At 41.5% G+C, this 12,264-nt stretch overlaps 2 protein-coding genes and 1 long non-coding RNA gene across 3 annotated transcripts; 2 read left to right on the top strand and 1 right to left on the bottom strand.

Moving 5' to 3' along the window:
• The first annotated feature begins 101 nt into the window (after positions 1-101).
• LOC136426039 (transforming growth factor-beta-induced protein ig-h3-like) lies at positions 102-5,429 on the top strand. Its single transcript, XM_066414974.1, has 7 exons — positions 102-475; positions 790-955; positions 1,510-1,622; positions 1,969-2,111; positions 2,530-2,683; positions 3,292-3,409; positions 3,795-5,429. Exons 1-7 carry the CDS (start codon positions 281-283, stop codon positions 3,899-3,901), a joined length of 996 nt encoding a protein of 331 aa, XP_066271071.1. The 5' UTR covers positions 102-280; the 3' UTR covers positions 3,902-5,429.
• An 860-nt stretch (positions 5,430-6,289) lies between these two features.
• Positions 6,290-7,989, bottom strand: LOC136425133 (olfactory receptor 6M1-like). Its single transcript, XM_066413930.1, has one exon. The coding sequence runs from the start codon at positions 7,987-7,989 to the stop codon at positions 6,595-6,597; it is 1,395 nt and encodes a 464-aa protein (XP_066270027.1). The 3' UTR covers positions 6,290-6,594.
• Positions 7,990-9,948: 1,959 nt separating this feature from the next.
• Positions 9,949-11,754, top strand: LOC136426042 (uncharacterized). Its single transcript, XR_010754141.1, has 2 exons — positions 9,949-10,027; positions 10,922-11,754. It is a non-coding gene; the product is annotated as an uncharacterized lncRNA (long non-coding RNA).
• The last annotated feature ends 510 nt before the right edge of the window (positions 11,755-12,264 follow it).

Below are 12,264 nucleotides of genomic sequence, written 5' to 3'. Positions count from 1 at the left end.
AAGTATATTATATTTCAAATTAGTAATCTAGGTATTACAATATACATTTATTCTAGTTCAAAAATTCTAATTCAAAACATTCTGTTGTAATGGAATGTTCCTACAACCTTTGACACTATCATGGCGGCAAAAAGCTAAAACAGGAAGCGAGATTTTTTATTCGTTGATTTAGTTACATTTTTCTCATAAGAGCCGTCCTAAAGACTTAATTGTGATTTCGAGGCAAAAGCCATATTACTTCAGAGTGCTTTTCTGAAAGATTTATTCAATTTCGTAAAAGATGAAGCTTGTTTTTCTCACCTTTTTAGTCGCGTGTTGCTGTGCAACAGGTGCAAATGAGATTTTCACTGGCGGAAATTTTCGACCAAATAACGAAGACATTTTGAATTCATATCAGCTTAAGTCGTCCCGGCGAAATGACAAAAATGCTCTTCCTGATCTTTTGACGCTCTCTTCAGAACTTGGACTGAAAGCGGTGAGTTTTTATTAAAACGTACCCTTTCACCAACTTGAGTGAAGTGTTGTTTTGGGCGTGTTTGTGCGTTTGTGTTCGTGTGCATTGGTGTTTTGTATGTGTGTTTCTGCACTGCACTGCAATTCTGCCTGTATGGGGTCAGATCTCTGTTTGCAAATTACTTTTGGCTCAAGCTTTTTTTTGCATACTTCTCCTGAATTGTCTTTCATCCATTTATATAGATTCAAACCTTAGTTAGGATTTCGATCTTCAAAATGGAACCATATTCATAGACAAACATTTTTTACTGTGTTTTCTTCTCCGATGTTGTACAGTTCTATCTGTTGGCACAACGAGCTGGTCTGGACTCCATGCTGCGAGGGACGGATTCCCTGACGGTGTTCGCTCCCACAAACAGTGCCTTCGACAGGCTTCCACAGAACGTCAAAGCATCACTTCACGATCCTGAGGTTCTGAACAGGGTCCTGCTCTATCATATTAGTGAGTCATCCCATAGCAGGGATTTTGTGTTCATATTGCCTAAGCTGTAAACTGCCTCAATGCATAACACACCAGTTTTGTACAGTAAGTGTAAGCTGCATGACACAGGTCTGATAGGTTCCTTCCACTTACACTAGGGTGGCCGATACTCTTGTCAATAACTTGACTTAATGTATGGTCAGTATTGAAACACAATTTAAGAGGCGAGTAGTACAGTCTCCTGACTCCCGGGATTCGAACTCACGCCGAACCCGGGCCACCAACTCCAAAAACAAACACACTAACCGCTAGCCTAAAAGGTCCAGACCAGTTAGACTGGTCAGTTGGTGGCTCGTGAACCCCACTGTCAGACTGTTGCAATATCGTGGATGGACATTGGAAAGGCCATTTAGTCAGAGGCCAGTATGGCAGCCAGGCAGTAGCAATATCACTGCTAACAGGAGCTCACATTACCTGTCCTTGTTTTCTAACTTTTTGCAACTTTTTACTGGTGCTTGTCACTGTATTGTCAATCAAAAACACCTGGTGAAAATGCACCCTCATCTGTTTTCCAGTCCCAAAGGAGCTGAAATCTGGCAGTCTGCAGAACAACAAGGTTATAAAAACAGCCAACAACAGCACAGTCAGGGTTAATGTTTATGAGAACCAGGAAGCAGGGCAAGACAAGGTAAGGCTGATTTCACACATCTGCTTGGTAGACCAAATTTCATTCTTTGTTATAGTACACCTATGTGTGTTTTAATGCAGAAACTGTAATACATTAACCAGTTATTTTCTGGTAAAGAAAAAACTCATTTAAGTCTATCACTTGTTTGCTTGTCTGTATGGCATACCTGGTAAAGTGGTAAAAGGTTTACCTGGATAGATTTATTTGATCCACCCACACCAGAAAGGACCCTGGGTTCTTTTACCTACTCGAGGTATGGCTCGCCATTTACTGTATTTCTAAATCAATCGAAAGTTGCACGAAGTGAAGGTTTTATTAAAATGAGTATGATTTTTATCTCTAAAAGGTTACAACTATCAATGGTTCACCAGTCTACAAAAAGGACCAGTTGGCAGAGAACGGAGTCCTTCACGTGGTAGACAAAGTGCTGTTTCCTCTGACGAAAGGAACTGCGCTGCAGTACCTTACACAGGACATGGCAACGTACAGGTCAGAAGCACCTCCTTTCAAACCTGACTAGTACTGCACTTTTGACCAATCTCTGATGTCATGGATCCTTAAAATCATGTGCCAGTAAAGTCACATGTCCGTACATCTTGCAAGATCACATACGAAAGTGACTGGTTATTATTGATCCTGAAGAAGGCGACAGTAGTAGTGTTGGTTTTTGAAGATTTGATCCGTGTATATCTTTGTGTTGGAAGAAAGTTTAGCATTGTACTATAGTACTGCCCTTGCCGGAAGATCAAAGAAGCCAAAGCAAAGAGAATTGTGAATGATTATCTTGTGGGAAGTTAATAACTTTTTTTTTTAAGATTTCTGAAAACAAGGCTCGTCTTGTAATTTGACAACAGTAGGGAATGATACTTCACTATAGCTGCTGAAATTTCATTGATATATTTTGCAGTCAAACAGTGAAGTTACTAGAGGCGGCAGGCGTTGAGAACACTTTGAATCAAACCACAGCTCACACCTTCCTGGTGCCAACAAACGCTGCCCTGGAGAAGCTGGACCCAGCTCAGCTGCGCCACCTGATGAATGACTCTAAAACTGCAAGTCAGGTGGGCATTGAAGAGCTGTTTTCAACTGTTCCATTCAAAGTCCTAAATCTGTATTGTCAAGAGCAATATATGATACTAGGGGTGGATACCGGTTTGCTAGACCTGATTCGGACCTTTATAACATCCAAGAACCGAGTCCAAAAAACCTGAAAGCCAAAAACCTGAGTCCAAAAAAACCTGAATGAAGTACAAATATATTTTTCTGTTTTGTTTAAAAGAGTCTCCCCTCAATGGTTTGTCTTGAAAGTCTTCTCACCAAGAAACTTTTATAGTCCTGCGTGTCAGTATCAATTCTCTATGCTTAATATTGGTCTAATAAAACAAAACATCAACTGGACAGGATCAGGTCCAGGTTCAAGTCCGGACCTGAACCTAAATCTCTGGACCTAAACTTGGACTCGGACCTTATTAAGCCGAACCAGTATCCACCCCTATATGATACATGTATTTACGAAAGGTTAGATTAGAATTAAAGGGGGTGTGAAAATTGGCTTTTTCATTCAACATCTCCCATTTTCAATTTGTTTTTCATTGCAACTATTCATACTTTACACATGTATTAATGTTTTATATATTATTGTAAATCTAGGTATTTTCTTGTTTTCTAGATCATGAAGCGACACATACTGCAAGACGTGACTTTCCATGTCGGCTTCTTTGACAATGAGAAAGTCAAAACTCTAGGAGACAACAGTAAAGAACTGACTGTATTAGTAGGTCCTGGAGGTAAGCAATTATTTATAGTTTTTCTTTTCTACCGATTACTAAGCTGACAAACTTTGAATGTCAATGAACTTTCAAGATGTCTTTGTTAACTGTTTTTACAGGTATAATTCAAAACACACAGTTTGAAAGCAATTGGGCGGTGTTTCAATATGTTATCTTATTGTCTATCAATATTGGTTTTATTGAGAGAGAAATGCATGTACTACTTATAAATTAAACAAATATCTTTTGAAATCTCTTTTGAAAGGTAAGTACATGTACTAAGGGATGAGTAATAAGAATTGTACATGTACCAAATTAGAGGAAGGCAACTGCAATATCTTTTCATCCTTTTCGAAGTTTGAAAATTCTTTTTTTCCAAATGTGACTGAAAGATCTTTTCCAGGTATGGAGGTTAACGGGAACGGGACGTTTTCCCGCGTGCTGATAGCGGACGTGCCTGTGACCAATGGAGTGGTTCATGTGGTGGACACCCTCTTGTACAAGCCTTAAAGATAGTTTGAAACCAAAGTACAGCATTTTCTGATTATGTTGAACAACACTGATAGTATTATTCTATTCATTGTATACACGGATGCATTTGTGGTAAAGATACACCCTTCTCGTGTTATGTATTATACATCACAGCATCAAAAAATCATTCTTCAATTTTTGTCGTAAGGTGAACAAATTATAACTGCTAAGGACTAATGAAAAAAATATAATTTTGAAAATCTGTAAAAAGAAATATTGAGTGTCATGCAAATTGTGGTGCTAGTTTCCAAACTGGTTGTGATGTCAATGGCAGTTCTGATTGGATTACCTTGCAACAAACACCACATTATGAGTCTGACATTTTACAGTGGGATGTTCAGTAACAAGAGAAGGGTGTGTTTAGGGCAAAGGGGTAGATAATACTGTCATTGGTGTTGTTGAATATGATAAAAAAATACTTTGGTTTCATAGAGTCTTTAAAAGATTACTAAATGTGTGCAGTGTACAGGATGCTAAGAGTACAGCAAAAATATGAACCTTCTTCAGAGTTTTAACCTTCTCCCTGCTGCCAAAGAGGTTTAAATCAAACCTCCTTGCTGCTGCCTAACTCTGTAACCAATAGCGAATTGGGTGCCAAATGGCTACTTCGGAGTGCTCTTAGGTTAAAGAAGTTAAAAGCCTTCTTACACATTTCAGTGTATAGGGCGGTGCCTATCTATATAGCACCTGGAACACATAGGTCTGCAAGCATTAAAGCTGGGGATAGTCCATTGGTTGACTTGTCAGAGGTACTGTGTATGTGATAAAAGCTTCACTTCTACGCAAAGCACAGAACTTGAGTGGGAAACATCACCCAAGTATTCAGACCATTTACGGTTCTCTCCCCCGGGTGTCACACAGACTTAGACAGGAAAGGGTCCAGTTTGCTGGTCACTGCCTTGGGCAAGTGAGGAGACAATCTCCTCACTCATTCTGTGGGGGCCCCGGGGAAAAACACGATCCAGAAAGCTGACTTTCCCAGGGGCTTTATCTAGAGACACCTCAATTCACATGGAAGACCTTAGTGCGGCCATGGCAGATGGACTGGTGTGGTCGGAAGTTGTGCATGGACTTACCCCGTCCCCCCCCCGGGGGTCGACCGATGATGATGATTATGATGATAAAAGCTAACACCGGTTGGGCTCAGCCTCCACAGAAGAAAATTCTTGCTGCAGCGCCACCTAGTGGCAAGAAGTGTCATTACAGCCCCTTGGAAAGCACATGTTGGTAACAGACTACCAAACAAGTAACAAAAGAATTTGGTTTTGTGCAAGAGAATGGTGATTTGTGTGCAAGTTATAGTGGTTGATCAGTACAGGTAAAGCTATCCTAGAAGTACACCTTGGGTGTATCAGATTAACCTACCAAAGCATGGCATAGACTAATAGACAATATAGAAGTTTGCTTCAATCAATGTATTGTTAAACATTTGACATACATTCAAAAGTACAGTGTAGATACAAGGATAATAAATGTATGTGTTGCACTAAATACATATTTATCTTTGTTTTCAATCATATTTCATTACGTCATTTCTCTATCTAATTCTATATTATAAGCATCACATTATATACTACATAGCACATACATTTAAAACACAGGTCACATGCAAAACAATCACGCATGTAGCACTGGATACAGATGAGTGTTCGTTCATGCACTTCACTAATATGTAAAGCAATGGCTTTTTTTGCAAACGTTTGGAAACATGGCTTACAAACAATTCGCGAGTGGCATTAAGTGCCGTACATGTTTAACACTGACAGCCACATTTGTACTGTCACAAATATATCCTTTTTCAATACTGGTGCACATGTATATGCGGCGATAACCTGTTTTAGTTAAAGTTAAAATCCTCCCACACCATAAGGTGTATCGGGCGGTGCCCATCCCCGTTTCATAGCCCTGGGCCACACTGTGGTGCAATCACAGCAGCAGGGGGCTAGTCCACTGGCAGTGGAGTGTGCTGTTTCATGTTATTATGTACCATTTTTATAAAGTCTTTGGTACGGCTCAATGCGCCTCTTGTCCAGAGGGTTCCTACCCGGGAGTTGAACTGGGGCCTTCTGGTTCGAAGTAATCAGAACCAGATGTGGTAAGTAACAGAAGTGCAGACCACTACACCACAGGGACGCCCCTATAACCTGTTTTGCACACACTAAAACCTTACGTCAATCAGCAGGCTGTACTAACACCTGCAGGAAATCTTGTCTTACCCGATGGGACATTCTCTGCTTATGGCTTATTTTGTCGGGATAAACATTGGCCTAGGTAACCAATGGTTACATTTTAGAGACATCTATAATTCACTTACCGCCAAGCGTTTTAACACGACATCTACGAGTGCTGCACCTGTCCTTTCCGCCCCTTTGTTTTCTAGATCTTCCAGCACACACACACGTACGGTGACGTACCTATACATACATGTGTGTGTGTATGATACACCAGAAGAACAAGAGACAGTAGCTACTTTCCTACCTTCATGTGCTGCACTTGGTCCGTTATCAATTCTAGTCCCGTTGATAAAATGAACTGGTAAATGACTTTGTTACATATCAGTCATTTCGTGAGCACACAACAGGCACATACGGCGTGCTTGTGCGGCTCACGAGAACGCGATTCTGATATTGTCCTTTTCTATGTCCATCTCTGTATATCTACAAGCCCAGAAGTCACACCAGCCACTCCTCGTCTTCCTTGTTTTCAGGGTTAACCTGAGGAATAATGTCATGCCATGCCGTCCTTGGCTGTAATCTGGGGTTCTTCTTTGTGACCACGTCGCCAGAGAGACTGATTATGTCCACATCTTCTGATGTTGGGGTCACCATCTCCTGGTCGCTACAGGGAATAAGGGGTGGCCCGTTTTGGTGTACCTCTACCCGTACGGCTAATAACATAGGACGACTGGATAAAGTCATATCTTGTTTACAGTGTTTAGGAAGGGGTGCTTGCCCTGGTTTCATGTCATCCCGTGTTACTTGTGTTTGGGCTTGACTGTGAGGTGCCTCCTCTCCATACTGCCCGTCTTCCTGTGGAGGAGGAGGTGCTGATGTGGATTCTCGGCATGATGCTCCTTGACCGTGGTCAGGAACACTGAAGATGGCCATCTGTATGTTCTGTCCTCGCTGGACAATAGGTGGCGCCGGTGCAGTAGGTATATTGGCAGGCCGGTTAAAGAGCTCCCTCAGGGCTCGTCGGAACTCCGGCTGCCTGAAGCTGTAGACGATGGGGTTGACCATGGATGATACAGTTAGAACTAGCAGCTTGGCTACTCCAACAGCCGTGAGAAGGGAGTCTGGGGCTTTCTCTGCGTCCGCATTGTTTAAGAACGCCCAGGCCGAGACAGCCACAAATAGGATGGTTACCGCTTGTGTAGCTAGAACAATGATGTGTGGTCCGATTGTTTTGAAAGCTTTGGTTTGGTAGAGCCACAAGCTGCGCCCCTCGTCCCTCTGCTGCTGTATCCTGGCTTCCCTGAAAACTAGAAAATAGAGTACGAAGATGACGAGGATGACAGGTACTGCTCCAGCATTGCGAATCGGTTCTGGAACACATGGCAGGTTTTGTAGTTTATTGGCAACCGTGGGTCCAGCTCCAGCGAGCAGGGCGAAGCTTCTGACTGCAACTATTCCAACTATGACACGTTTTGTGGTTACTTTGTCGTGGTAGTGTAATGAGTGGCATATAAAGTAGTACAATTCAACTGCCATCATCAGGTACGTACCAAACATTGAAGTTATTGACCAAGATACCATCAGCCACTGGAGCCAACAGTAGAGATCATCATTGCTGTTGTCTCTACTGAAAATCCGACAGATCTCCACTGGAATCATGTAGCCTGTGAAGATGATGTCGTCTACAGCCAGGTTACATCGTAGATAGTGGCGGGGTTTTTGGAGATACTCCTTGTTCCAAACTAAGTAGATGAGCAGCAAGCCGCATCCCACGGCCACCAGGAGGCTGGTGACGAGATATGCTGTCTGAAGACCCTTGGACAGCGGACTGACAGATAAGGCATGGTACGCAAAATGCACATTAACCGAAAAACCACTTGCTTCTCCCGACATGTTTTTGTTTCTTGGTCAGATTGAAGATGAGCACATTTGACAATACGGAGACAATTCAACCGCTCACTGACAATCGTATAGTAAAATTACGACCTGGCAAGAGTAGTTTTGGACACAGATATTCTGACGGGAAAACGTGACATCCCTAATGCACTAAGTCTATGATTTCCTTACAGCCTTGCGTTTAAAACGATGTCCTTTGAAGCTTTCTCAATGTAAAGCGGCGGACATAGGATATAGCTGATTGCCAAATCGTGTGCCATGGAGACTTTATATGGATCAAACTAGAGTTCCACGACCTCATGCCTTCGCCAAATGATTCTAACCTTTATGACTGACACATTATGAGCGTTTCTCATTGATTATAAATCATACCAGTTGATCATCTTCTCCACCCAAATAAGAGAAAATGTCAGCGTTCTAACAAAAGTATGAGGGTAACAAAGAAGGTTATGCTAACATTTATCATCGATTATGCAATTGAGGTCCTTATTGTCATGATTTAATTCAACCATGTTCACATTCAGATAACATGCAAATGCCACAAGTTTGAAATTGCTGTCATATGTATGGAATCATAGTAGTTTCTCATTGATTATGCAAATTAGGTCTTTATTTGCATCTTTTCTATCGATCAACATTCTTCGTCAGTTACAAATAGCACATATTTGAATAGTCATATCATGGAACCCAGCTGGTTTTTGAAATTGCCTCATTGATTATGCAAATTATAATATGATTTGCATAATTATTGTTTAATCATACAAGGCAACACTTGAGCTGTGTACATACCAAAAATCATGATGATTCGTCAATCCTATCTTGAGTTATAGTGTTTTCTCATTGATTATGCAAATGAGGTCTTCATTTGCACGGTTGATATCTTTTAATATTCTCTCTTCCTCAGTTACATATGACACATGTTTGAGGGTAATGAAATGCGGCGGATGTATACACTTTCCTCATTAATCATGCAAAGTAGATACTGTATTGTATGATAAGTATCTAATTATGTCAATCATCACTCAAGCTATCTACATACTAAAAATCATGACCATCCATCAAGCCCTTCCCTTTCAAGGTCTAAAGCAAAATCTGCTCCTGCAGTTCCCATAAGCCACTAGGGGGGCCAAACCTATTCCACTAACTCTCCATCCAAAAAGCTATCTACCACTGAAAAATCAGGACCAGAACACGAGATATCAAAACAGGAAGTCCCACTCCAGTACGTTTGGAAGTTGCTAGTGGGAATTTCCGGGTCTCATCAAGACCTACCCACATACCAAATATCAAGACAATCCATCCAGGCCTTCTCGAGTTATGCTGGTCTCCTAGACACACACACATACATGTACTAACGCTACCAAAAACATAACTTTCATGGCGAAGGTAATCAAGTGGAATCATATGTGATAAACGTACGTCACATACCAACGTCCCTGTACAGGTGAATATCGGCACTACAGGTAATCTAAGGCCCTGTTTACACAAACGTTTCCATTAAACTCGGAGCTTACTCCGAGTTTGCTCATAGTATTCGGAGCGCACTCCAAACCCTAGGTTAGAAATGCGTGTGTAAACCAAGCCTTAGGCAGGGTTTTTTTTTTATTCATCATGCAGTTTTACACTTTTCTTACTTTGAGTTGATAAGGTAAAAAGGTCAGGAATAATTAGAAAAAGATTTTGATGTGACGACTTCGTCAGCATGTCTTTAATCAATTATATCCTACCTTCGTGGCCAATCAGAGACGTCCCTTGCCTAATTACCTCACGTGATATTCAAACTTCCCGCCGCGATGACGTCAGGTTCACCAGGTGTTGCATTCCTGCTGTAGCGTGGTCCGTGTGCACGATGTGCCCAAAAGTTCCAACTTTCGACACACAAAACTTGCAATTTTCTCACATTTTCGCGGAGATTTGTCCACAAAAATTGCGGAGAAAGGCTTCTGGAATACCAGAGGCGAGAAAAGTTTGCGGAAGAGCTTGGAAGGGCGTTCGGATGGCTTTGGATTCAAACATGTGACGCAGAACCATACAGGTAAGCTTCTAGAAAATATTTCTTGGTGTTTTCCACGAAAAGCGTTCAGATTTATCAGCAAAGCAATACAGCGTGGTCGGCAACTCGTGTCTTGTGTGTGTTTTTACCGTACAGTTGAAACTGGACATAATAAAGGCGCGAAAAGGCTTGTGAAATAACAAACGACGTTTTGGAAATTGGTAAAAACTAGGGCGGAGAAACTGTGCTGAAAGTTTTAGAGCAGAAATTTCAAGCTGAGGCATTGAGACTTAAAAGTGTTATATAGTCACACATTCAACAGGATCATTTGATGTAACGTTACATATATTTATGGGTATTATCCACGCGAACTAGAATGCATTTACAGTATCACGAGCGTTAAACGTTAAATGCAAGGAATGTTGAGCGGAGGGATGGGGAAGAGATTTACACGTGGTTTCTTGTCATGTCATTTGCATAATTATGTATGAGTGTAAACACGTAAATAGCGCCATTTATTGTATGTTCTTATGACGTAGGGAGGTTTGTAAACCTACTAGCTGTCAGCTTTACATTATCCAGTTTTAATGGTCTATTTACCTACCGGATAGAATGGTTGAACTTTCGATGTTTGAGTATTCCACCTGTACGGCTTATTGCTGCTGTTGTTGCTTGAGGTCGTGCATAGAGCAAGCGCATCCAGTTACGTGATCCTAATTTGCATATCAACTTCAGTGGCCATGTTGTCATGGCAACAAAAACTGTCCGCCATATTGTAAACATTGAAATATCAGAATACAGTGAAACATTTGAGCTATAGTTACGGAATTCTCAGATGATGCCACATTAATGCACTCTCTTGCGTTTTCCTCATTGACATTTGATGCCTTTACCGAAGCTAGAATTTTAAGACTCCTGATTTGTTGTTTACTTCAGGTCGTCAGAGTTAAGCCATTGGATAGTTGAGAACGTGAGCGCCCTCGCCCTCCCCACCACTCACTGATGCATTTCCGAATCTGCTGCATATGCATGATCTCCTGGATGCCATACAGACTGCAAAATTAATCTCCAAGCAGATGTAAGGATCCGGCTCATTCTCACTGACAGTGGTTCCTACCTGTCGCCATATCTTTTGTTATCTTCTCTAGTATCGACCTTTTGTAGTCATTGGTTTCCTCCGGATCCTTACATCTGCTTGGAGATTATTTAAAATCAGGTCAGTTAAATTTCCTTTAATTTCTATCCATCAGTCTTTCCCCTACTTATTATTATCACCCCTTCTTTTCCCCACCCCACTCCCGCTTGCTCCACACCCACTCCCGCTTGCTCCGCACCCCACTCCCGCTTACTCCACACCCCACTCCCGCTTGCTCCACACCCGCCACTCCCGCTTGCCCTTACCCCACTCCCACTTGCTCCACACTCCACTCCCGCTTCCCCTCCCCCCATGACAACATGCAATGCACTGAGAACAACATTCCCCCTGCGCATGCGACATCGTGTGAAGCTATGTAATGTACACGTGCGAGCTTATATACAGTAACTCCGTAGAAAGCAGACATGTAATTCGATTTAAAGCTTCTATATATAGTTCTTTGATAATCTGAATGCCCTCATGCAGCAGTACCGTTCCAACCCATATCTCAAGAAGTTGTGAACAGATTTTTGATATTTGGTATGTGGGTAGGTTTTGACAAAACAAAGACCAGTTCAGAAATTTTAGAAATGTGTGTGACGATTGCTAGATAATAAAGTTGTGTGCACACCAAGGCGTCGGCTTCTTTCATCATGATAAATGTGTTATATGTACATACTTTTATGATATTTATATTCATGCTGCAGAGGTAAATTATTTCAACATCCCTTCCTAAAGCCTGCAACCCTTGCACGATGAGCGACAACAGCGGGGATTCGAACCACTGACCTCTTGGTCCAGAGGCAGGGTCTCAACATTGCAAAACACGCATTCGCTGACCTTTGATATTGATCTTTAACACAGCATCAAATCTACATATACATCTATATGTCTCAACAGTCATTGTTAAAAGAAACTAAAAAAATCCTTCGCCATTTCATTTGTCTGGTGAAGTTTATGAGAAAGCGGTGGTATATCTGAAAGTAAGATACTCTCAAATTCAATCACATTTTTGACTTACATTTCTAGTGGAATGGAGATTCTGTGGTAGGTCAAAAAAGCTTTTCTAAAAACAACTTCCATGTCAATCTGGTTTCTCTTCGATTTTCAACTTGCAGGCCTTCCGCCATCCACTTAAATCTTC

The sequence above is a fragment of the Branchiostoma lanceolatum genome, chromosome 19 (assembly GCF_035083965.1).
Source record: "Branchiostoma lanceolatum isolate klBraLanc5 chromosome 19, klBraLanc5.hap2, whole genome shotgun sequence".
Classification (NCBI taxonomy): Eukaryota; Metazoa; Chordata; class Leptocardii; order Amphioxiformes; family Branchiostomatidae; genus Branchiostoma; species Branchiostoma lanceolatum.
Note: the sequence above shows the minus strand (reverse complement) of the source record. Positions and strands in the feature narration are given on the sequence as shown.